Source organism: Amblyomma maculatum, chromosome 1 (assembly GCF_055883805.1).
Source record: "Amblyomma maculatum isolate TAMU_Amacu chromosome 1, ASM5588380v1, whole genome shotgun sequence".
NCBI lineage: Eukaryota > Metazoa > Arthropoda > Arachnida > Ixodida > Ixodidae > Amblyomma > Amblyomma maculatum.
The window spans coordinates 176,256,078-176,283,547 of NC_139344.1; the positions used below are offsets into that span (position 1 = coordinate 176,256,078).

At 45.5% G+C, this 27,470-nt stretch overlaps 1 protein-coding gene across 1 annotated transcript in view; it reads left to right on the forward strand.

Moving 5' to 3' along the window:
- Positions 1-25,919, forward strand: part of ppan (Brix domain-containing protein peter pan) — a 57,439-nt gene extending 31,520 nt beyond the window's left edge. Inside the window, exons 7-8 of the mRNA XM_084589635.1 lie at positions 21,658-21,830; positions 25,494-25,919. Coding sequence (XP_084445761.1) covers positions 21,658-21,830; positions 25,494-25,843 — 523 coding nt within the window. The 3' untranslated portion in view covers positions 25,844-25,919. The remainder of the gene's footprint in view (positions 1-21,657; positions 21,831-25,493) is intronic.
- Positions 25,920-27,470: the final 1,551 nt, after the last annotated feature.

The following is a 27,470-nucleotide window of genomic DNA, read 5'->3' on the forward strand; positions in this document are numbered from 1 at the left end:
TTCGGCATTCGACGATTCCATTGGCCGAGCGCCGTCACGTGTTTCTGCATGCTTTTTTCTTGCTTGTTGCGTTGGCTGCCTCCTTTCTACCAGTGTAAAACGACGCGTGCAGTGTGCATATGGTCGTGTGCTTGGCTACGGCTTGCACCCCTTTCACCCCCTTTTTTTTTTTAGTTGCTTTGTTCGAAATGCCATGTGCTTTCCAGTGCAGCACACTTGGACATGATGACAAACGGTTGTTTATAATGCCGTCCGCGAATCTAGATGCGGCGCGGAGGAAGATTTCACGGCACCCAATCGACCGGGCGGACTCTAACTCAACACTACGGTCGCGGCTCTGTGAGTTAAGTGAGCAATTGCTCATCTCTAAACTAATATGCCACCACGCACTTTGTACAGATTTGCTCATTTTTTTTATCTAAGTATAGAATAAGGTCCTTGGTTTCTAGCTACTCAGCTATGTTTTCCGAGGCGTTGTCTTTGTCGTGAATGTAAGCTAACTGCATGTTTTGAGCATGCCGCCGCATTTAACGAAACAGTGACTGCTCTTAGGCGACCGGATAAAGCCGCATATTTCGTGCTTTGCGTTCGTTTGGTGTGCTATTACTCGATTTCGCACGCCACGCATGCAAGCGCAGATAGATCTGCAGCTGAAGTTGTAAACACATGGAAGACAACTGCTGCTACGCTTCTCAAATTTACCGGCAGCTCGCAAATCAATCAAAGCTGCAAAGAAACCATACTGAGACTGTTGCTAAATTGTTCCCGTCTGCCGCCTAGTTACAATTTTTTTAAAGCATGCCACTCAGTTTGGCCAACGGGTGACCAACTACAGATGCATGGAGGTGAAGGCGAGTTGAACCAACGCCAAAATTGCGCACATGTGGTGTAAGACACTGACAGCTGAAACTATTTTGGCGGGAAATTCCTGTCAACATTCTGTATTGATGTTTCAGCAGCGAATATTTTAACCTGAACACATTCCGACAAAATGCAAGCTGAAATGCTCTGGTGAGACCCGGCACCAGCGCTTTTACCGGCGTGCGCGCTGATCCAGGCCGCCGTGACCAGCGCGTAGGTGGAACCACGGTCGAAACTCGAGAGGAGGAGCGGCAGCTCCAGAGGAGACAGGAGATAAGGCTACATTTAGTTTTTTGAGGGGTTTTAGCCCTTTCGAGTATGTGGTGCCATCTCTTGTTGCTACAGCGAAATGTGTTTGTAAACAGCAAGTAAAGGTGGACGTCGCAGCGTTTTATGGCTGGACGGATCAGCACTTCTTATTCTTGCTTGCCTCTTTCTAAACCGACACCTAATAATAGTATTTATTGTAATGAATGTGTCAATAAGGGAATGTAGATGTTGCATGCCAGATTTTATCATCTTAGACATAGAAAAAGTGCTTCAGTGGACTTTTAGAGTTTTGCGTCTACAGATGTGGACACGGCGACTTAATGCCGAAATTGTTAATGTGTCCGTGGTACTTCGTTATTTCGTGCAAGAGCAGTACATGATACGCTGATTTGCGTGCAGGTGTCACAGTCTTGCAGGTGCCAAGGTATTCGCAGAGGAAAACATTTATTCATGCCTAATAATTACTTAGAAAATGCTGAAAATGTTGCAATGTTTTCATTCATGTAGCAGCTTTTATGCGCCATGTCCACATATGTGGACGCGAATAAAATATAAATATTTTTGCATAATATTTTATATTTAAATTCTGCCTGGCTTACTGCTCATGCATGATGCAAAAAATATTTTTCTTTTCAGAAAATTTAATTGGTGCCCGAAGGGGATATTAAGTGACAGGCCCATCATTTATAAAATAGGTCCACTTTTTGGCCGCAGAATTTGGAATGAACTAGAAACTATTCCTTGTCAGTGGCGCATAGTTTATATTGACTGGTGTATGTCATGGTTTGGAGCCATCTGAGATGACACTCAATGGTCCTGGAAGCATTTTTTCTCAAGGCAGAGCTGCTGGAATATGTCTGAATACATAGTCAGCATGGCAAAGGAGACCGAGTTGGTAGGGGATGAGGAGGGGTCTGGGGAGGAATGATCGGGCCAAGGCCTGCGGGCTGCACTCATTTCCCTGTACACCTTGTTGACCAAGCACCCACACCAGCCGCTTTTGTGAGGCATGTACATGTGACATGTGCAAGAATTTTGTGGGCCTGTGGGACCACTATGCTTCGGTGGGTTCGATAAGTCAATGCAAAACGTTCCAGACGGATTTGGTGCCGAGGATTCCGCAGAAGGAACCACACCTGGAGAGCAAACTGTCTTCAGCAGGGATCGATGTGCAATCCTCTGCTTGTTGCATGAACTTGGCAATTTTGAGCTTGAGTTTGCCATTATGCTGTTGGCAACACCAGCACCTGAGATGTCGAGATGCCCAGAGATGGAGAAGATGAGTGTATTTCGCGGAGTGGGCGTCTGCTGTTTGTAGTGTTGATTCATAGTAGTGGTGAGGGATTGAGTGCACTGATCATAGTTTGTGACTGGTGCAGAAAGAGGTTTCTGTGTAAGGAGCCAAACTCGTAGAGTCAGCTGTCTTTGGAAAGGAGCCCGTTATACTTTGTGGCACGGGCAAAGGCATGTTATTTTTTATTTTTTTAGGTGGCCCCACCATAGAATATGTCTCTGGAAAGGGTCAATGCGCAGTCCTCTGCATGTGGTATGAGCTTGGCAATTTTGAGTTTGCAATTATGCTGTTGGCGACACCAGCACCTGATGAGACGTACAGCTTCCCAGAGGTGGAAAAGGCGAGTGCCCATCGCAGGGTGGGCGTTTCGTTGAAATGTCTTAGGCTATTGATCAATAGTAGCAGTGAAGTATTCAGCTCACTAGTCATAGTTTGTGATGAGCACAGTAAGGATCGCCTTGGAAAAGAGTCCAGTGAGCTTGGCTTGTCCACATAGTTGGCGGTGCTTTTTTTTTGTAGTCAAGGCTGATTTGGTGGACACAGTGGTCTTTGCAAAGTGTTCTGCTATTCATTTTTTTGTGCGTCTTTGGCCAGAATAAGGTTTGGGTAGGTATCTCATGAGACGCTGTTCCAAAAATTTTATGATAGATGTGCAGCACTGACTGATTCCCTGCTGTGGCTGCTCACTGGTTAAGGCACGTGACTGCTGTACTCAAAGATGTAGGTTCAATACTGGCCACAGTGGCTGCTTTTTGATAGAGGCAAAAAGCGAGGTGTCTGTATGCTGTGCGATGTCAGTGCACGTTAAAGAATCCCAGGTGGTCAAAATTTCCGGAGTCCTCCGCTGCAGTGTCTCATAGCCTCAGTTGCTTTGGGATATTAAACCCCCCAAACAAAGAAATGAACAAACAAACAAGCACTTCACCTAAGTCACATGCTCTTCAACACCTTTGAAATCTTCATCGCTGAAATGAGCAATCGACTCATCAGAGAAGAAATCACACAAGTTGCAGATACTGAAGACGAGAGGTTCCATCTGTGTTCACAATCATGTCCTTTTTCCAAGCCTCAGCCTCAACTTGCTGGGCATGGGCACAATATTTTCCCCTGTTTTATTGGGTTACACAAGCCAGCACTTCCGGTAGGAGCATTTTAATCGCCACCAAAGTGAAACCTTTGTTTCTGCTTGCAGTATAGCCCTTAACTTGGCTTCAAATAAGTTCATTTGTGTTGAACTCTCAGTGGTATTGCGAGATGCTGCGAACATTGTGGCCATGGCAGCCGCCAAGGTGTCGCTCCTGTAGACAATGCTTGGAATGTTGGCCTTTTCTGCGAGCTTTGCCCTCATCATGTCGGCAGTCCAGGGGACCCCCTTCTGTGTCAGCCAAAGCTGAATATCTGCTTTGCAGGTTGATGTTGTAAGGGCCTTTTCAAGCGCCACACTGCGGTATGGCGCATCATCTATGACAATAATGCTGTTGCCTGAAATTTTAGGCTGAAGCATCTCTGTGAACCACTTCTCGAAGCATTTTCCATCCATATAGAAGTGGTAGTTAGCCTTATTTCTCTTCTTTGCTTGGAAGAAGTCACCAGCTCCTTGCACAAAGCCTGTTGCACTGCTCCCAGCATGCACAAGGATAAAACGGGCCTCTTTGCTCGAGGGCGTAGGCAGTCCCGTTGTTGGGGCTTTTAGAAACGTATCGTGTGAAGACTTGACAGTTTTGTCCTGCCAGACAGTTTCCTTTCGTGTGTCTGGTATTCACCCAGGTTTCATCATGGTAGAGGATGCACGTGCACGAAGCAAAACAAAATAATGGACGGGTTAATTCACATTATTAAACATCACCCCTGGCTATGCCACAGCAGCAATATGACTCTTGTCATGAATATCACTGACAACACAGCGCAGAATACAGTTAAACCTGGCTATAATGAAATCGTAATATGTCCACGATTTTTCGTTACATCCAGGTTTTCGTTACATGCAGTTTTAGCGTGAAGACCCAAAATGACAATGTAGAACGAAAACCAAGTGAAGAATTGATGTAAGGGAAAATACCTTGAAAGTGTTTACAGTAAATCAGAATTATTTGAAGTCATACAAGGGGATGTTTCGCGATCGCGCTGATAGCGCGGCTGCCTCCGCGGCTTGCGCGACGCGTCCACGAGGGAGCGAGCGGGGAAAAGGGGTGGAGGAGAAATCAGTGTGAACGAGAGCTTGCGCGTTGTCCCCCCCCCCCCTTCCACATGCCATGTCACGCGCTCTCGCCCACTACCGTTGCCCAAGGAAACCGACTTTGCCTCGCGTCGCCAGCGCGCTCCGCTGTTCCCGCTGCCGACGCGCGGGAGCCCGCGAGCGGCCACGTGGCAGCGATGGACGTGCGCTGCTCACCCTGTGTCCTCTTTCTGTTATTTTTGGCAGCTTTTACGCATGAACTATTGTAGTGCCATGCTCCGACAGCGAAAGAAGCGGAGACTGCTGTGCTGTGGAGATGCGGCGTCGGCGCTGAAAAACGGCGAGCTGTATCTGCTGCTGTCACTCGTTGCTATAGTAGGCGTTCCTCTCACTTCAGTTCGTGTTTTATCGTCCTGAAACTTGCGGGGTTCTGGCAAATTTCCCCTAACTCAGCTAAGAGACAGTCGGCGCCTCGAGTTCGTTATATCAAGGTCAACCACCGTGACATGTTCGTTACATGGAGTTTTCAAATACATTCACTTCAATGGGGGCGGCATTAGAGAATTGAAAAACTTCGTAATATCGAGGAATTTGCTACATGGAGATTCGTTACATAGAGGTTTAACTGTATAATTAAAAAAAAAAGCACGAAATGTTACTCGAGGATTACCTTCATTCTTTGGCTGTCAAATGATATATACACGAGATTACCAGTTGCTTCACCTTGCACCCCTCGCAAGAATGAGTTCTGTGATTGATTTCTCTGATGACAGCAAGATGGTGCAATGCATACTGGGGCCTTGATCACTGCAGACTTGTTTTTGGCTTGTTTTAGCAGACAGTGGGAATAAAAATGATTAATTCTGACCGCCCCACCGGGGTGGCGCAGTGGTTACAACACTCGACTACTGTGCCCAAGGAAGCGGGATCGAATCCCGGCCTCGGCGGCTGCGTTTCGATGGAGGCGAAACAAAGTGGCATCTGTGTGCTGTGCAATCTCAGTGCACGTTAAAGAACCCCAGGTGGTCGAAATTTCCGGAGTCCTCTACTACGGCCTCTCTCATAGCCTGAGTCACCCTGGGACGTTAAACCCTACAAACCAACCAACCATTAATTCTGACCACTTCAGGCATAAAACATAACCAGCCGTCAAATGCCGCCTCTGTGCGAAATTTACGTCGAAGCGACTGCGTGGTTCAGTAAATTTTTCGTTTTTTTTTAGTATGCAAAATTCATTACCAGTTCTGCAAGAAATCTAGTATTAATATTATTAAATTGTAAATGTTTACATAAGTTTGATGGGCCATTCTAAACATGCTGTGTGAGAAAGGATGCTAAGCATCATTCTTACCTGCCCTGCCCTATCTTCAGAATTCCTTAATCGCCTGCAGGTACCATTGACGCCAGGCAACGATATCACTGCGCTCGATCAGAGAAATAGTAATGATATTTGATTTACAGGAAAGGAAAGGCACAGTATCTGTCACACTTATTCTGTGGACACCTGAACCGCACTGTAAAGGGAGGGAGGAAGGTGGGAGTGAAAGAAGAGAGGAATGGGTGCCATAGCAGAGTGCTACGGAGTAATTTCGATCGCCTAGGGATCTTTAACGTGCACTGGCATCGCACAGCGCACGGATGCCTCTTCGTTTTGCCTCCATTGAAATGCAGCCGGCGGCAGTTGGGATCGAATCCGGGTACTTCGACACAATAGTTGGGCGTATTAACCACTGCACCACCGTGGTGGGGCCGATTAGAGCAAGATTCCATTTTCTCTTCTCGAATATGAAGCCAGTGTCCTTCAACAATCTCCATAAGGCAGTTTTTCTTGAGGTTCGGCATGTCGTCGTCTTTGTTGACAGCCTTTTGAATACTGTTCAGTGTGGGTATCTACCTCTTAGTGTATATAACATGTTCCTTTAGACGGATGGCATGCAACGTGAAGTTGTTACGCTTTACCATTCGTGAACTTAAGATCTTTTCTTCGGAGACTGCAGTGGTCCACACAGGTGCTTCGGAGCACCTTGTATTTTGTGATGACACGCGAAGACACTTCCGTATCCTCACTCGCAACACTCGGAATATTCCGCACAGATGTTTTTGGGAAACGGGCTCTATTTCGAGCATACACGTTTGCACTAACCTACTGTGCGTGTCTGGACATCTTCGAAGGATGAATTTTGAAAAAAACTGCTCCAGAGAGGCGGTAAAAATCTCTTCGTTGGACGCTATTTTCTCAAAGAGATATGTGCAGGATGAAGAGCACAACTGGCATGGTTATGGGGCAGCAAAAACGCGACATGAACAAAAACGACGAAGCATATAAATTCACCGATTCGGATCCTTTCCCTAAGAAGTTGTGGATGAAACGTACATGGCACAGAACTTATTTTTATTACTGTGCTTTGAATAACCTGTTGTTATGCGCTGTGCTTTTGATTTCTCAGTGTCCAGAAGCAAGCTTTTCTGAAACTTGTAGAAACGAGCTGCAGTTTCATTCCTTAGCTCTGCACATGCAACAAAGCCACCAAGAGCATCTAATACTTGGTGCTCTGCCAACTTCACTGAGAACGTCACCCCCGCAGATCTCATCAAAAGATAAACACTTGGGGATGTTATTGGCACTGTGGAGCATTTTTTTCCTCCATGATCGGCACGCAGCATCTTGGTACGCTGCCAAGGTCAATGCTGCGGACTGCAACAGCAAGGTCGTGAAACTGAGACCCACTAGCATATTTAAAAAAAGAAAGTAAATTCTTGGTGACATAAGAGAGAGGGGTTCATTACACGAACAAATCATACATAAACATTGGCTACGTGCTTTGCCGTTACTGTAGTTACTATCACCCCCTGCTAGCACTTTTGCACTACCTCTTGGAGGGAAATTCGAAACCACGCAAATGTTTTTTCGGTTTATTATTATTTTTATTATTATTATTATTATTATTATTATTATTATTATTATTATTATTATTAGTGATCATATTATCCAAACCCATGTGAAAAAATTGAGGGGGGGGGGGGGGGGTTAAGCATGGCTGGAACCTAGTGATAGAGCAAAAGCTGTGAGTGTTTGTGATTGCCTCTTTAACACCCACTTTTCTTTCAGAGTTTTTTTTGATAACTTTTATCTAAATTAGGTTTTGAGGAAAGGAAGGAGTCTTACACTTTTGAGTGCACGCTAGGAATTGCGGACAACTACACTTCACCAAGTCAAGATCATGTTTTCATTTTTTTTTTTTTTTTGTATGTTGTACATTGGGGGGGGGGGGGGGTATAAGGAAGGAAAGGCGCAGTATCTGCCATACTTGAGAGAAGGCAGATAAGAGTGAAAGCGGGAAGAAAGAGGTCCCGTAGTGGAAGGCTACAAAGTAATTTAGCCACCTCTGGGCCTTTAACGTTCCTGGACATCGCACAACCCAGGGCTGCCTTTCCATTTAAGGGGGGATGAGGGTCATGAAAACATTTTTTTATTTCTTATCTTATCTTGCTGAAAACTGCCATGGTGATATATATTTGAACGCTGATTCCAAATATGTATTTAGATTTGAAATACCTCATCTAGACATGAAGATATGGCAAGATAATGTACCGCACATAGTGTCTTTTCTTACGGGCCATTACAATATTTTCTTAATTAACTGGTTTTAAAAATATGCTGTCATTTCCAAGGGCCTACTGCACATCCTAAAGCTAAGGAAATTTTTAAGAAGTCATTACATAGGTCATGAATGAATAACAAAGTTGGGGGGAAAAAAACAATGTGGGAGTAATTAGTTTACATCTGATCTAATTGCTGGTCTATCAGACTTTATCAAAAATGGAAAGCTTTAAGATGTAGCTGGGATTTTACTGAAAAAAATGACACCAAGTTCAATAAAATCCGTGCATGCAAACATTATGAAAAGTTCCGTAAGGCAAGGCTTTTTACCAAATAAACAAAGCTGAGAAAATGCATTCAAAGTTTTACTCACTATGCCACTTTTGTTTACCAATCACATGGAAAAATTTAATGCTTTAGCATGCAGCCCAGTTATTGCTGAACACAATGACACCGAACTTACATAAATCTGTTCATGTAATGGTTGTGAAAATCTATGTGTGACATTGGCAGTTGACAAAAAAAGGCACTCAGAAAGTCACTTGCTACAGTCTCTGAATCCTAAGTCATTCACATAAGTCCTGGGCAGTAGTCTTGGGTTTTGTCAGGCCTGTGCCTCTTGGCCATCTTCTTCACCTTTTCACTATCGGTGTGACCCTTATCAGGCTTGCACAGCCTCAGTTTATCTTTTTCAAGGCTCCTACGAATGAGGCATCTGCCAAGACTATAACCAAGCTGCGCTGCAACAGCTCTGCTGATTGCTGCCATCCCTTGATTGAAAGGAGTATAGACACCATTTTTTGAAGCGTCGGAAGGAATACGATTGCTTTCCTGGTTATACAGAGATGCTCCTTAAGCAATTCCAACCTCGCACGTTGCCGCGAAGATATTTTAATTTGATTTTAAAAACAAGCCAAGCAAGTACTCCGCTTTTCAAAACCCATTGGCATCGACAGCTCTGTGACGAAAACGTGTACATAGGTAAACAACATGACGTCATCAAACAACTGTGACGTGGAGTCGGCAAAGCAAAGAGCAGTGACGACACATGGCCGGACTCGAACAGCGCCGCCGCCGCTTCCGGCCGTGCCCTGAGAAAGAACTCCGCTTCTGCTCGCTTTACTCGATGGCTTCTTCGTTGGTGCATGTTACAATTACCTCACCGGTGTACGTATGGAGACTGCCTGCTAAACTCAGGCCCCAACAGCATGTCTGCACTGCACAAGTGCAGGGTTTACAGCAACGGTGCCTGTCGATGGCGCGCCGGGAACATACTGCGCCGCTCCCCGCCTACCTAGCCCTAGCTGGTTTCACATCGAAGCGTCAGCGAAAGGCGCTTCGGAACGAGCTAACGCTGTAAAAAACGTCGGAGTTTAGCACCGCTTTACTGGCAAGCCCATCTCGTAAAATAATTTCTTGCTTTGCGCGACGCCTTCAGCAGCGGAGCTAGCTGACATCAGGTGCGTCGCACCGGGCAGCAGCTGTCGGAAAAAAAATGTTTGCTTGTATCACTGTAAATATTTCTACCACGACCTCCGTATTGGTCGAATAATCCTCGCAATTTAATCGTGACTGATAGTCCTTTGTACAAACAGCTATGTAAGCGAATGAACAGCGATCTGCGATAGCTAGATTACCGATAGCGGATGCTGAGGCAGCTATGACTTGGGAGCCGATCGCGGCGACCACGGCTTTACCCACCCAGATTGCCTTGACTGCGCCAGATGACGCCACTTGCTTTGACGGCGGCACGCAGGCCTGCCGCGTTGGGACCAATCAGCGCGTGAACAGGCGTGAGCACAGGAGCCATCGGGAGAGCTTACGGGTTACGGTGGCTGATCGCATCATTACTAAAACATTTTTTTAGAACAGCTTGGCTCACAGCGTTGGCCAACCGGACTGATAAAGCAGCATCTTCACGGTTCCTTTGTTCAACATTCCTACCAGTTGACATTTCCTGCGCGTCAACCCACCAAGCTTTCGTGGCTGCTGCTGATTCCTTCTTCGTCGCATGAGTCGCAGGCGAGCGGGTCGGGATTAAAGTGCCCGGCAATGTTCGTAACATCCACGCTCCTGGGCAAAACAACGTCGCAGTACTAATTATGCTACGCTGAAGCGCTGCTCGACGACGATATTTTCGTGCACGTGCGACAGCAAGCAGACGAAAAACGCGACCCGAATGCGTCATCAGATTTTGTGTTTACGCGATCACCAACCTTGCCAGTAGGGAGCGCTCGTGTGGCGTTCTCGTATCTTTGACGTCATCGCGCGCTCGTGTCCTGATAGATCAAAACCGAAACTGGCCCTGATAAATGCACTGATAACAAATTAATTGATCTGTGCTGGGGCTTTTTGGGTCGCAGTCCCTCTGTTTTGGACCATGTGGATCAATTAAAGCAAAAATACCGGAACAGAAAATGTACGTGTCTATACTCCTTGAAGCGAGAAATTGCTTCTGCAACGGCCCTTTGAACAGCCAGCAAAGAGTGATGCGTGTTTTTAGAGCATTGGCGAGTGCAGGCACTCGATGGCATTCTGTGTCATGCCATCTTTGCAGCACTCCAAGAGGGCCTCGTTGCCCAGCCTGCCAAAAACTGGTTCAAACGCAGTGCGAACATGGCCTGGCAGAGGGTTTTTGTGTGGTGGCGGCTCCACCTGGTTAGCCAAAGCACGATTGAAGGCACACCATGAATCAACTCCTTGAGGACAGCAACTGTGATCTGGGGCTTCATCTGTTGAGGTCAGGTGCAACAACGTGGCTTGCACTGCCTTTTTCATGCCTGCGACGTCGTGGCTATGGCTCTGTAAGGCATACCCATATTAATTGGTGATCTTTTTTATCTTTTCTTGAGTAAGGTTGCCCTTTCCACTAAGAGATTGCCCTTGTGCCTTCTTTTTCTCAACGAAGTTGCTAAGAGCCGTCCCCATCCGCTTGTGGACATGGTTCAGGCAGTCCTTCTTTTCAATGGATATATATCCATACACGCCTTCCTGGGCCAATGCGTGAAATGTGCGACTATCACCATCCGAAAGTATGGTTGTGTACCGCAACCCATTCTTTTGCAAGGACCTATTGAATAAAATCATAGCTGCTTCGGTCTCCATCCGTCCGGCATTGCAGTCAATGTTCTTCATAGACTTGTGGTTCACAGCCAAGTCCCCGTAACCATCATCACTGGGATCAGGTGCCCCTTGGCACCATTGACAGTACCTCGAAAGCACAACATGGTCTAGTACAAGGCCAGTGTACAGTTCTATAATGCAGCCAGCTGCAATATTTGAATTGTGGCCACGCGTTTTCCATGTGCCATCGAATATCACGTCTACATTTCCTGTTGGGTTCAGGAAGTCTTGGTATAAGTCCTTCACCACTTTGACACTTGCTGCTTCTGTAGCAGTAGCAACTGCCTGGCAAGCTTTCACCATGATGTTCATGTGCCCCCTGAAAGTTTTGTGGTGAAGTCCTCGGTGGGAGAGGTTCATTGTTGCACAAAAATCCGCTAGAGCAGTCACTCCCTTCCTTATACTTTGTATGCCTTTCATCGCCCGTAGATTTACTTCAGAGGGTGTGATGCTAGATTTCCTGGGCACCCGTGGTGACGAAAAGTGCCGCTCGGCGAAATCGCAATTCGAACATGTGAGCACCAACTTCACAGCTAAGCCATACTCTCTTCCGCTGCATTTCGCGAGTTGAATACTGGCCATCCCACACTTGCTGCAGCTTGTGGATGCAAACAGCTTCTTTAGTATGCTCATATCAACGATTATGTACTCAGTGTCGCAATCGTCGTCTACACTTACTGTGCTGACGTTCATCAGCTCGAACTTGCGGGAAGGCGCGGACTTCTTCGCCAATGACGTCTTGGCATTATCTGCGTATTTTTTGTCTCCCGAGTACTCCGCCTCCGTGAAAAACTGTGTCCAAGCGTTGACCACGCGAGCTCGGTTTAGCCGCGTCCGCCGACGCTGAAGTGACGTGCGGAAACGCCGAAGTCGTCATTAGGCTTAGCTCAGCCGGCTGGGCCGCTTCCGACGACACTGAATTCGAAGCGACTCGCAGAGCATCAAAAGTTGATATTGTGAAAGAAGGCTAGGTTAAGACGGCAAGGTCGTGACGGCAAGGCCAGCGATGCCTTGTCTAGCGTTTTAATCCGATGACAAAACCCAGGCGCGTGCCGGAGCCGGCGCCGCGGGACGATGATGATGGTATGTACAAATGAAAGAGGAAGATCATGGCATGTACAAATTAAAGAACATCCACGGAAGGCTCACACATCTGCCCGGGGGGTCGGAAGCGGCCAGCCTGGCCGCTCCTAACTAACCGATGCATCGCGGCGCACAAACGGTTTCAAGCGAGACACATGAACAATTTCAGTTCCACGGTGGCTTCGATCAGGTGGGGGATCAACAGGCGTCACTTTGTAGTTCGCTGGGGAAGTTTGGCTTATGACCTCATAGGGACCTACGTAGCGGTGGTGGAATTTGCCACTAAGGCCAGGGGTGCGCAATGGTGTATAAAGCAGTACTTCGTCACCAGGACGAAAAGAGACCACCCTAGCAAAAAAATCCAATAGAAAACTAATAGCCTATCAGATTATTGATATTGGTTTTGTAGGTCTGCCAGAGTATTGGTCGTATGGGTATCCTAGCCTGTTGGTTTTACAGGTCTGCTTGAGTGTTGGTTTTATATGTCTTGTTGTTTATTGGTTGTATAGGTTATGTTTTTATCGGTCCTATGGCATCTGGTAAAACAGATAGGTCTGTAATGCCAGTACGCCCATAGCTGTCAATAATCTGATAGACCTACAAAACCAATAAGCTTCCTACTGGTTTTGCAGGTCTTATTGAATATTTGTCTTATCAAGTACCTGCGTGTGTTTACCTCTCCGGACACCTGAAGGTAGAGGGCAGCTATGTTGCATTTTCTGGGGATGAGTTACGCAGCAGGTGCATGTATGCACATTTTATTCCACAATGACAGCGGCAACGCATACTGGCACATAATCCAAACATTAGCTGCATCATCCGAAGCGCCGATAAGGTGGTCGATGATAGAACGGCAGTAGGCATCAGCTAATTGCTGTGAGCGGAGAGCGTGCTTGTTCTGAGAGTCGTCAAAACAAACGGTTGTGATATACGTCGGGCAAAGAGATGGTCGGCTCTGGTGAGGTGGAAATGCATTGGGAAGAAAAACAGCAAGTTGATTCCGAAAGGGGACAGCGAGAGAGAGCGTCGCAGTCTTGGTGTTGGCGACCAGATTTATAAGTGACGTCGAAATGGTATTCTTGCAGGCGTAGAATCCAGCGGCCAAGTCAGCCTGTCAAATTTTTGAGTGAAGACAACCAGCAAAGAGCATGGTGGTCGGTCACTACTGTGAAGTGCCGACCGTATAGGTAAGGGCGAAATTTTTGGACAGCCCAGACGACGGCAAGACATTCCTGCTCGATAATGGTGTAGTTTTTCTCAGCTGGAGTCAGAGTCCGACTGGCAAAGGCAATCATTTTCTCACGCGATGTTGCATCACGCTGCAGAAGTACAGCGCCAAGACCGTGACCACTGGCATCGGTGTGCAGGATAGTTGGAGCGCTGTCACTGAAGTGGCCAAGAACAGGATCTGATGTGAGGGCGTGGTTTAGGTCATTAAAAGCAGTTTCGCACTGTTCAGTCCACACGAAAGGGCTGCGTGCTTTAAGTAGCTCATGAAGTGGTGCAGCAATAGTTGCAAAATGCCTTATAAAACGCCGGAAATAAGACACGAGGCCGAGGAAACTGCGCAAATCTGTAGTCCGTTGTGGACGAGCAAAGTTCAAGACCGCGATGATTTTTTCAGGATCTGGGCGAATGCCGTCATGGCTGACCAGATGTCCCAAATTCTAATTTCCTTCTGTGCAAAGTGGCACTTCTTGGTGTTGAGCTGAAGGCCTGCCGAAGCGAGACAGGTGAGGACTTCATTCAGGCGTGTAAGATGGTCATTAAAGGTTGCCGAAAAGATAACAATGTCGTCCAAATAACACAAACAGGTTCTCCATTTTAGGCCACGAAGCACAGTATCGATCATTCTTTCAAATGTCGCTGGTGCGTTACAAAGTCCGAAAGGCATAACATTAAATTCGTAAAGGCCATCGGGTGTTGCGAAAGCGGTTTTTTCTTTGTCGTCCTCGTGCATAGGTATTTGCCAATAACCTGAGCGGAGGTCCAAGGTCGAGAAATATTGGGAGCCTTGGAGAGAGTCAAGGGCGTCATCAATTTGCGGCATCGGATATACATCTTTGCGGGTAATTTTGTTGAGTGCGCGGTAATCAACACAAAAGTGTACCGAGCCGTCCTTTTTTTTTTACTAGCACTACTGGGGAGGACCATGGGCTTGTTGAGAGACGAATTATATTACGATGGAGCATGTCATTTACATTTTCTTCAATTACTTTTCGTTCAGAAAGGGAAACCCGATAAGGCCGTTGGTGAACGATAGAGTTACCTTCAGTAATGATGCGATGGTGCGCAACACTAGTCCGTCCCAGTGGTGGGGAAGTGGCATCAAAAATGGCTTGGTGGTATTGAAGCAATGTCAGCAGTTCTTGGCGTTGGTTCGGCGTGAGTTTAGGATTAATAGTCTTTGCGAGAACAGAAAGAGAGACATCTGACGAAACACGTTGCTGAGGCGGAGGGGCGGTGAGCACCATCAGGGAAAAGGGTTGAACATCCACCATGCAATGCAGAGAAGTTCCTTTTGGGAGCACGAGGAATTCACATGAAGTGTTAGTGGCCACTACTGTCGCAGAGCCGTTGTGGAACCGGACAAGACTTGACGGGAAGGCGATGCCGCGTGCAAGATGACTATATGATGGTGCTATGAGTACGTCCCCGTCAGTGATGTGGTCAGAAACAACAGTAAGCAGTTTTTCGCACTGAGGAGGCAAAACAGTATCAGCGGCAGCAACGAGGGGACGATGTCGTTCAGAAAAGTCAGATGAAAAATCGCTGTCTGTCAATGGATAACACGGTCGCCACAAGAAATTAACGCTGAAGTGGTTGGCAAAAAATCCCATCCAAAAATCATCAGATACGCACAAAGTGAGAGCACAGCAAACTGCACATGATGGCGAATGCCGTCGATAACAACTCATACGGTGCACTTCGCTGAAGGGCGCAAAGGGACGTCATTGGCTCCACGGAGTTCAGGCCCATAATATGGTGTGGTCACTTTTCGCAAACGGTAGCACAAATCAGCATGAATGACAGAAATTGCAGCCCCTGTATCAATCAAAGCTTCGACTGGTAAACCTTCAGTGATAACAGCAATCACGTTATACGGGCGATCAGGAGGACTTTTAGTAAGTTTGCAGAGTGCAGTTTGACCTCCGGAAACTGCAACACTTAGTTTTCCGGATGGCGGACAGAGAGAACGGTTGCTGGGCGGAGAGGGGAAACTGAGCGGCGGTATGGGGATGTGGACCGGCATCGAGATACATGGTTCCCACGAGGCTCAGAGGAAGATACTGGAGGTGGGGAGGATCGTCGAGGTGGGCTTGGTATAGACCGGCGTTGATAATATGAGGTTGAAGGCATATCAGTTTCGAAGGTGTCGTAACCACGGCGCTCGTTCTGAAGGCGGCGACGACAGAAGCGGGATATATGTCCTCTAATACCACAGTAATAGCAGACTGGTCGGGAGGGACGCCAAGGTGCGTAATAGGGTGGTGTAGGTTGAGTCATCGCCATTGCATTGACGTGATTGTAGGTTGGTGCCGGTCGGGGCGGGGGAACCAAAGAAGGGGGGGGGGGATGCAGCGATGTGCGCGTAGGTCGGCGCTGGGCGGATTGCAGAAGGTTCGGATGTCATAGGGTGGCTGATTTTTGAAAACATTTTTATTTCAAGTAATATACAGGAAATGGGCCTCGGGCGAAAAGCTACAGCGATAGCTTGAGAGATGCCCGAGTCCCAGTAATGGCAGAGCAACAGGACGTGTGATGTTAAGACGAAGATATACATATATAACATAAAAATTATGACGCACAGAAAGAGCACATATATACAAATGAAACAGCAAGTTAAAAAACAGCACAGTAAATTAACGACCCACAATAGTGTAACAGTATGCACAAAATATGGCAAAACGTAATGAAAATGAAGTGACTATTCTTGTAATAATGTTTAAGGCAAGGAACGGAAAGTACAGAGAGACAGCGCAGAATTTATAAAATATAGCTTAAAGTCCTTAATTGACGCGGTAAAGATGTTTGGGTTGTGTATGCTATAATGATTTAATATGCATGGTAAAGTAAAACGAAGGCTCTGGTTACCGTATAACGTCCTCGTTTGAGGAACGTCCCATATTTGTTTACTTCTGGTGTGAAAGGGTTTCTCATAAGGCTTAAGTCCAGATATATTGATGGTTGCTAACTCTTCTTTAATCATGTTGGGGAGAACGGCGTCATTAGAAGGTAAGGAAGAATGATCGCACCCATGTCGACAGAAAGGATTGAGGGCTTGGAGCTCCTCGCGGATGATTGCTCGAATCATTGCCCGCAGATCAAGGTCAGCAGTGGTCGGACCAGTTGCGAAGCGGGCTGTAATCGAGAGAACTGCAGCTGGTCGTGGCGTTGACAGGTCATAATAATCGAATTAACACTTGAAGGATTCTGGGCAACTAAGGTGTGATAAAGCCATAGAATTGATCCCTTTTAAGACTTGGTGCACACGTTCAGGTTCTGTCATGGTGGGACTAATGCGCCGACAAAGTGCAAGAACAGCCTCTATGTAAGACGCATATGATTCATCGGGACCTTGAAGGCGGGGGGAAGCGAGCTTGTTTCTCGCCATCTCGGTCCGAACTGCCGGGTCGGCGAAGTATTGTCGGAACTGCTCTTTGAAAGTGGTCCAGTTAGTAGTGTGGGGTTCGCGAATAATGAACCAGTTTCTGGCGACCTTAATGAGATAGAACGAAACGTTGAGGAATTTTAAAGCATCGTCCCACCGGTTATAGGCACTGCAGCGTTCATATGTGTCGAGCCAGTCATCGACGTCTTCGTCGCGACGACCAACGAACAGCGGCGGGTCGCGTTGACGTGTGGGCAGAGTCGGAGGCGTCGGTGCAGCCGAGGTAGAGGGTCCGGCCAGGTCGGGATTGCTCTCGGTGGACATGATGGCAGTTGCCAAACGGCGACCGGAACGTAGCTCCAACGAGAGGCAGGGCCCAAGGCAGCAAGGGGATCGAATTTGACCTCCACCACTTGTGAAAGAAGGCTAGGTTGAGACGGCAAGGTCGTGACGGCAAGGCCAGCGATGCCTTGTCTAGCGTTTTAATCCGGTGACAAAACCCAGGCGCGTGCCGGAGCCGGCGCCGCGGGACGATGATGATGGTATGTACAAATGAAAGAGGAAGATCATGGCATGTACAAATTAAAGAACATCCACGGAAGGCTCACAATATTTTCGACGGGCTAAGTCCAAGCGCATCCACTGGCACTGCAGACACTTGCGGTAACATCGAAGTTGACGCCGATCGGCACGGTACAGCCGCGGCGTCCACCAACGAAGCTGACATCGACGGTGTCGGTCCAGCCGCGTCCATCGGCAAAACTGTGGTCGACGAGTTCAATCCAGCCGCATCCGCCGATGGCCCTGCAGTTTGCGGCAACACCGAAGCTGGGGTTCTCGATGTGGCACTCTTCTTATTCCACGCGCGTCTCTTTTTGCCGACTGCTTTTCACGTGCTTGCTTTCAAGTGCGCGTCCCGCGTCATCGAGACACGTAGAACAGACAAGAGGTCTGTTCGATTCAGCTGCACTCTTTGCACCAGTTCCGTAAAGTTCTGCGGCGGTGCCGCAAGCGTGCAGCACTAGTTCCAGCATTTCAGGTGCAGCATTGGCACCAGCTACTACTTATAAACGGATGGTAGAGTGCAGGCCGGGCCGTCTGCTAGCCTTGGCGTCGCCAACAAGTTGCGGCCGGCTGTGTGTAACATCGAGTCAGCCGACGCCAGCGTTCCGGTTAACTTGATAAATTTTCAAATAGCACATGACAACGAAGTTTTGACATTCTCCAGCCGCGATGCTTTTGGCCTGTGCTTTGTAATAAACGGCACTTGTCAATGAGAAACGATCGAGTTCCCCAAGGTATCGGCTACGCATACTCAAGAAGTAGACACGCATGCGGTGTGAAGCATGCTGATTATATATTTCAATCATGACCATGCGTGCTTCGATCGCCGGCTGCCGCAAAAGGTGCATATATGTGCATTTGCACAAGACGATGTGCGATGTGATATACTTGAAAATCTTCATGTTTGGGATGATTAGCGCCGTTGATCGAGCGGCATATACACAGATGATGGAATTCATTCATTCATTAATATGCGATGCATATATGTACAAAAGCCAACTGCATGTGGTCTGCTATCTGTGAATTATATAGCCACTCACATCAACCGGTGCCAACATGCCGAATAAAATCAATTTTCAAACAGCACATCGCAAGCGTTGACACGAACCAGCCTCGATCGATGTATGTGTATGCACGCACCATGTGGCAGCTGGCACGAAGTGCAAACAAACTTCGATCACGATTGAAGTCAGCGTGAACCATATAACACATGCACGTGCTTACTTGGTAGACATGGTTTGAAGTATGCGTCATCGTTTCTTTGGCAAACACAGGCACCGTTCCCGTTGACGAGTGGAATAAGGGTCGCTTCACTGTTTATCACAACACGCAAGCTGTCGTCTGCTTTCATGCGGCAGCTGCAGCTGCACCATTTCGGCACTGACCGCTGAGGAGGTGCACAGTTTTGCTGAACTTTTCATGAGCTCGACCTGCACGACGTCTGCACTTTTTGAAACTAACGGCGTGGTGCAGAGGGCGCCATCTTGCATCGCTGAACCGAATGGTGAAGTGCAGCACCACGTGAACCAGTTCACGTAGTGCAGGTGAAACGAACGGACCTAAGGTATATGTACTATGGTAGCGAAGGCTCCATAGACGCCCATATGTACAAAACATGGCGGCTCATGGGTTCCAGCGACCAATGAAAATTGGGGGGCCATGACGTCGAATGACGTCACGCATACGTTTATTTTGGCACGAATTATAAACAAGTCTTTTTAAAAAACCGCCGCGTTGAATTGACGAGCCTGGATCTTTTGAAGGTTGTTGCCTTTCAGCGCGCGCCAACCTTTGCCATATAAAAGAACTCGAGTTTCTGTTGTTTACGCCCTTGTTTATAAACAGTTGGCCCAGCACAATGAAAGTGGTTGGCAAAGGTGGCGGCATAGAAAGTCAGCAACACTTCCAAACATAGACCAAGCATGCAAATTCATAATGCAAATACTGCTGCAAGCCATGCAAGTACTCTGGCCATGTAATTTGTCCTTCAGCAGAGTAAGGTGTGGCCCAGAAACAATGGTACAACCGGGCTGTCGTGCCCAGTTCGCAACAGAGTGTAGCAAGTGTACCAAGTGAACAATTATGGTTTTCATATTCATGGTTTATTGCATCAACCAAGCAAATACAGCAATAAAGCCCAACAATAAAAAATGCATGTCGCAGACAGCACAAACAGTAACGCTGTTTAAGCGGGCTAATCATCTCAATGATCACAGCCAAGGCATGAAGAAGGCTTGAAGTGCCTGCCACAAAACATCACTAGATAAGAAACATGCATGTACAGAAAACAAAGTTAGGTGCATTGAAACATATGTGGAGCATAGAGCACTGGGGTTACTCTTCACATTTAAATTCTTCGGCAGAAAGTATACAGCAGTTTTCAAGGCAATTTCAATGTTGCACCAGTCTAGACAGCTTTAGCATCAACAAATGTGCTTAGCACAGGAGCATTAGAGCATACATTGAGTCTGTGTGCAACCTCCAGATCTGGTCACCGGTGAAAGTCAGCCGGGAAGCGGTGTAATAAAAGGCACGGACGGTTGAGTTACGCTGTCGCAATGTGCCACAGAGCATCGCTTCCTCACTTTGTGCGGGTTCATCTAGCGATAAAACGCTAAGCGCAATACAATGCTGCAAAAAGACTTCGCACTGGCCGCACAACGAAGGGGACGAAACCAAAGAAAACACGGCTGCAGGGGGATAGTAAATCTCACCAAACGGCGACAGAGCAGCGACCAGCATAGACGTCGAAATCTTCGCAAAAGGGATATTTTCAGACTTGCGAACTAAATTTATACGCTTTCCCGGGCGCACCAAGGCCCGCACCACAGTAGACAAGCAGAGACAACGATAAGAAACCGTTTCGTGCTTCGTCAGCTTTATTATCTCCGTTGCCTTGGTTACCTCTGGCTGCCTACTTCATAAGAACCTAGCAAGGCCTGAAAAGTTTCGTCAAGACTGATGCAACATCAGGGGGGGCTGGGGGGTAGTCTGAGATAAGGGTAATCTAATTAGGGTACTGAGATTAGTGTAATATCAGTAATCTGCGATTTGCTGATGACATTGCCTTGCTAAGTAACTCGGGGGATGAACTGCAAATAATGATTGATGACCTAGACGGGAAAAGTAGAAAGGTAGGCTTGAAACTCAATATGCGGAAGACTAAGGTAATGTTCAACAGCCTTGGGAAGGAACAGCAGTTTAGGTTAGGTAGCGAAGCACTGGAAGTAGTAGGCAAATATGTCTACTTAGGACAGGTAGTAACCGTAGATCCGGACCATGAAAACGAAATAACAAGAATAAGATTGGGATGGAGCGCATTTGGCAAGCACTCACAGATTATGACTAGCAGCTTACCGGTATCACTCAAGAGGAAAGTATACAACAGTTGGATCTTACCTGTGCTCACCTATGGGGCTGAAATGTGGAGGCTAACCAAGAGGGTTCTACTTAAGTTGAGGACAACGCAGAGGGCTATGGAATGAAAATTGGTAGGGGTAACATTAAGAGATAGGAAGCGTGCAGAGTGGGTCGGAGAAATAACTCAAGTTACTGACATTCTAGTGGAAATCAAGAAGAAGAAATGGGCATGGGCAGGACATGTAGTGCAAAGAGAGGATAACTGATGGTCGCTTAGGGTAGCAAACTGGATTCCAAGTGAAGGAAAACGTAGCAGGGGGCGGCAGAAAGTTAGGTGGGCGGAGGGTCAAGTGAATGCAGCTAGCACAGAACCGGGTTAATTGGAGAAATATGGGAGAGGCCTTCGCCCTGCAGTGGGTATAGTCAGGCTGATGATGAACAGGAATTGTACAGCTTATCAGAACTTGACCAAGCAATTTGAGAGGTTCCTAGTTCTGGTCTTTGGCGGCCTCAGAATTTTTTTTTTTTGGTGTGCTTTCCTCAAAGTTTATCGTAAAAGATCTGGAGGAGGCTGGTATTTTAGTGGTCAAATTGAATAGCTCACGGATTCCTGCTTTATTGCAGGCTTCTCAATTTAGTACTTAAATTGGGCCTAGTTGGTTAGAATTGCTGTTATTTGAGCCTAAATAATTTAATGACATTCTGCATTTCAGGAAGCTGAAAGAAAAACGTAAGCGTGAGCAGGAAGAAAACAAAAAAAGGAAAGAATCCTCACAAAGAAAACATGATGATGAAGAAGGGAGTGATGCAGACGTGGAAGCTGAGAGTGAAGATGACGACCAAGAGTGGTACCGGCGTGAAGTTGGTGAAGATCCTGAAGGGGATGGTGAGTTCTGAATGTAATGGCATGGTGTCATTGCTGAGGTCTTAGTAGGCCTCTTATGCTTGTAAACATGAGCATGTGGTGGGAGGGAGCTCAGTTGAAAGTAGAAAGTGTGACTTCTGAATTTGTCTATTTGTTCCTCAGATCATTATGTATGCCTATAAGTGATACAACTGTTACGCAAGCATATTATCATAAAGTTTCAACCTTTGTTTTATTGTAATGAATTTTTGGACTGGGAAGATTTTTTAAAACCTTTCCAGCCTGTAACACAAAGCAGGAACATATTATTTCCTATACAACGTCAGGAGCGTATTTTTACAAGCTGCAATCGTAACGAATTTTACTTTCATGCTCTCGTAATGGTATGCTGTGAATGCCTCATACACATTGAAGTGGGTTGTGCACTGTGATGTGTGACCTACAACACAAAGGTGTTTTATAAAGCAGCCGCCAAGCTTTAGTTTCCTGTGACCAGCTGAGTATGGAGTCAGTGCAGGTGAAATATTTCTGTAGCATGAGGTTAGTGTTTTGTTTGTATGCCTGATCACCATTGTTTCAAAGCAAGAATAAGGGCCAGAAGCATCGCTGTATTGATGATAAGATTAAAAAGCTGACAGTTATCATTTCATGAGCAGTTATCATTTCATCAATTACTGGGTTTACGTGGAGCTTTTGTTTAGCTCCGTGTAAACGCACCTTTGTGAATGCTCACAAAGGTGTGTTACTTTAGAGTATGACCAAAAGTTATTTCGGGATCCTTGAAGAGAGTTGAACATTCAACAGTTGTAAGAAGAGCATGTTATGAAGCATGTACAGTCATGAGCAATATGAGCTATAACAAAGTTTGAGCGTTGATTTATTGATTACTCTATAACTTTGTTTGACAAGAACAAGTTATTTACTTTTTTAAAGAGATTTCCTTTGAATATATAGTATTCGTAGGTCACCATCATATTTAATGGAGAAATACCGAGAATGTTCGCAATTTTGTGCAAAAAGTTTGTTCTTGCTCATAATACTCATGACTGTACAAGGCCACCAAAGTCGTTTATTTCAAAGTACAGGAAGGCATACGAGTGCAGTGGACATTATAAATGCGTAAGCATTAAGTGGCTATGTTCGAGGAGTTTTTCACCAGAACTTTGTCAGCAGGATTGCGTCGAAGCGAGGGGAGATAGGAAAAACCGAATAGTTGTAGTTGATATAGGATGAAAAAATGTCACCACAGAAAAAATTGATGCATGTGGAATCATTAGTTAATTAATTAAAGCCAGTTAAGTCAATTAGATGTTGAAATAGCTAAACGGAGTAATGTGGCCTACGAGGACGTCGGAGTAGTGATGTAGGCATGTCGACGTTGGATTTGACATTAGTGTGTGGTGACAAAACTGGAAATGGACATGCTTATGCATTCCTCCAATGCGGGTGCACGCAGTAATCTCAAACTTTTTTTTTTTTTTTGCTTTTTTTAATTTGGCTGATTGTTTGATTATTGTCTGATATGCATAATCATCTTCAGTGTTTTTCTGACAGGTGAAGGAATTTGTCATTCAGGAATAGTATTTCTAAAAAAAAAAGAACATTAAAATTACGGTAGCACTTGTTCTAGTGCCAGGTGAGACCTCTCTTGGTTATCACCCGTGTTACCCTTATGAATAGTGCTGAGCTTCTGCTGTATAAAGTGTTCATCTCCTTTGGATGGTCCTAGTTCGGAAAAGTGTGAGTTGGTTTATGATAATTGATTACTTGTAATTCATTACATTTTTGTGTAATTTTGTAATCAATCTTTTCAAACTAACATCTCAAGTAATTCAATTACTTTTTTTCTATTACTGGTAATTACTTTTTCGTAGAAAAAGGCTGCAGGGACAAATCGTTTATGACGGTATGATTGCGTCAAATTGTTCAACCGCACGGCGGTGTGCAAGGCTGCGGGACATGTTGCTTTTTACGCAGTGTTTATTCTTGGTGTAGCTCGCACCATCTACGGATGCTTCTTACAGTAAGTTGTGCCTAGCTAATTTCCTGGTATAAAAGAATTTTTTTTCTTTACTTTAACTGTTTCTTGTTGGCAGTTGTGCGAAAAACTTGCTCAAAATTGCCTGCAGAACCTTTTTGTACTTCCAGCGACGAAGTGCGGCACTTCAAAGGGGACATAGAAACTGGCATTAAAACATTGTGCAAGTTCAAGCGGATGCGCAAGGTGCTCATATGGTATAACATCGCCCTATCCCGTAGCGCTTACATTGAGTCAGCAGAATGGGTGATGTCTTCATAGGAAACATTACAAAACCAGCAGCGACAACTTTTGAAAACAACTCCTGTCGAAAATTAAAACTTGTAAGAAACTTTCAAAGAAGACACATTAGTTTACCGCTGTTTGAGCAAGTTATGCTCAAAGTTGGGCCAACAAAGTTTTGTTAAGGGTAACGTTGTTGTAATCTATTATTCTTTTTTAAATTTTCAGTTGCTTTTCTGGTGCTGTAACTGGCCATTGTAATCAGTTATAGGTTACTTATTTTCTGTAACGTGTACAAGGTTGGTTAGGCATTTATCACCGCATTCTGTTAAGCAGTCTATTGACTTTGTGTTCAGTGCCTGTGAAATGTTGACTGGTTTATTTTTGTCGAGCATACTTTTCAGACAATGTGTACATTAAAGTGCTCCAAAAAGTGAAGGTTTAAGTGCTGCAATTTTTATTGTCTACTTGATATACACAAAACCAAATGAGACTCTTCCAGAAATAACTGACAGCTGATTAAGAGGTTGACTGTCCTTTCTAGTTTTCATAGCTGAGATCGCATGTTAAATAATTATCTGTGCTCTTTTATTTATTGCTGCCTTTTAGCATTGTTTGCTAAACTGCTGACTGTCAGAGGTGATGGAGCAAATGTGCTAGCATCTGAATGAGTTCTGTGTTCAAGCTAGAGATTGTGAAAAATATAATGCTGGCAGTGTTGTTAATTTATCATTTTTAAATATGTGGCTGTGGATGTAATTTTTCTTTCTGTAGAGTAATTTTAGTGTAGTTACATTTAGCTTTGAACTGCAGTTGCAAAAACATATGAAAGAACCCAACCGTCAGCGATGCCAAGAAAAGCGTAGTATTTTTTTTTTTTTTTTGTCCTTTCGTTCATGACACGAACTTATAAATTAAATAAAAAGTAGAAGAAAAATCAACATGCTGCTGGTGGGATCCTAACGCTGACCTCTCAGTATTGCGTCCAGTGCTCTTACCAACTAAGCTACAGCAACAATTCTTCAGTCCTCACATTTTTAGGCATTAATGTTGCTTGTGACCTAAATTTGAGAGTGTTCATCAGCACCACCCTTATTCATAGCAGCACACAACAACTTGTCTTACCGCGAGGTAAGATAAGACATTGCATTGGTTCAGTTGCTAAGAGCACCTGACGCAATATTTGGAGGTTGCGGTTTTGGATCCCACTAGTGGCATGTTGTTTTTTCTTCTACTTTATACTTAACTATCTTTCACCTAGAAAATATTGCAACATGGATTCATGTTAAGAAGAAAAAAAAAATCTATGCTTGGCTTTTTTCATTTGTGTATCATAACAAGCACCCTATTTTTTTCTACATTTGTCTGCTTAATACCATCAAATTGGGAACATATGAAAAAAAAAAAAAAAAATCTTATTTCAGATGCACCACCAAAGGCCAAAAGAGCAAAAAGAAGAGGCGTTGACATCGTAGACACCAAGTCTCCTGCACCTAGAAAGCTACAATGCCAGCAGAAGCAGCAAGGACGGATAGGAAAGGGACTAGCATTGAAGAAAAGCAAGGAAAGTGCTGGTGAGCGACGGGATGGCAAGAAGCCGCCTAAGCGCAAGCTGTCGGACTTCGAGGTCATCATGCAGAGACGAAAGAAGCGCAAAAAGCTCAAAGAGAAGACGAAAGAGAAGCGCTTGCGCTCACAGAAAGTGGCTAAGCTCCGGGCGCAACAGAAGCAGGATGTGCCTTTCAAGAAGGCTAAGCACAAGAGGAGCCGTTGAGGAAATGAAGGGGCAAAGTTGGTTCAAAGAAATAAATTTATGAAGTCACAATTGTGCAAATTGCAGGGCATATGTATTTTAGTGTTCTGTTTCCCAATATGTCATGCACTTTTTTTTTCTAGGAGCTTTTAACCTTTTGATTGTTTTTGCCGTATGGGTACTGCGGCCTCATTCCGTCCCGCGGCGTTTTTGCCGTACGGTTACTAAAAATTTGACACTGGGGGTGAATTTTTTCGGAACATTCGATAGTGAAAAGGTTAAAAAATGCTGCTGCAAGGAACTTTCTGAAACGCGTGTTATTGTTTGTCATGATATATATATAGGAATGCAGTAAGAGTAAAGATATCATCTTGCTTACCATACATTCATTGTGGGGTTTTTGAAGTCACTTCAGAAATGGCAAACTTAATATTCTTGTTTCTGAGTGGCGACGTCAAAACACCGTAATTCAAGTTCTGTTGTAAGCAGGGTGATGGTTTTATCCTTTTTTCATTTCTTGATGAAATGGAAGTGAACATGGGGAAGTCCGAATGGAGAGACTAAATATGAAATAAATTTTATATTGTGCTCTAACCCAGGCATTGTGCAGATGTGCAGATTATTGGAAAGTTGCGATGCAGTGGCCATAGGATGGGAAGGTCTTAAATTAGTCTAGATTTGAAGAGGGAATGGAATAAACTAGTAAGAAAGATTACTGAGGCTGATTAATGATCTAGACAGGTAAAGCACAGTAGTAGGCCGAAAATTTAATATGCAGAAGACTAAAGTAATGCTGAACAACCTCGGAAAGAAACGGTAGATTACAATAGGTAGCAAGGCACTGAAAGTGGCAAGAGAATATCTTTATTTAGGGCAGGTACTGATTGTAGATCTGGACCACAGGAAAATAGCTAGAAAAATCAGATTGTGACAATGTATCTGGCAAGTACTCACAAATCATGAATGGCAGCTTTTTACTACCCCTGAAAAGGCAAGTATATAACAGCTGTATTTTACTAGTACTCACCGGTGGGGAACAAACATAGAAGCTAACGAAAAGGGCTCTACTGAAATTGAGGACAACATGGAGAGCTATGAAACGGAAAATGGTTGTTGCAGCGTTAGATAGATGGGAAGCAAGCAGAGGGGATAAAGGAACAAACATGAGTTACTGACATCGTCAAAATTGAGAAGTGGGTGTGGGTAAGATGTGGTGTGAAGAGAAGATAACCAATGGTCTCCAAGAGTAACCATTTGGATTCCAAGGGAAGGAAAGCGTAGCAAGGGGCAGCAGAAGGTTAGGTGGATGGATGCGGTTATGAAGTTTGCAGGGGCTGACACATGATTGGGTTATTTGGAAGAATATGAGAGGGGGGCTTTTGCCTGCCATGGGTGTACTCGGGCTGATTAGGGCATCAGAAAAAAGCAACTGCATACTGGAGAGTGCACCTCAAGTTTGCATCCACTGCAGCAGCACTGCAGCAGTTCTGAAACGGCCACCCCTAGTGGCCATTTCAGAACTTTTTTCCGGGCATGTTGCTGGCGGTGCACTCAAGAGTCCACTACGTCTTGAACGGTGCACGTGCTGCTTGCACCACTGGCACGCTCTCATTATGTTCATGCCGTCCTGCTTGCAAGTGCGCTAAAG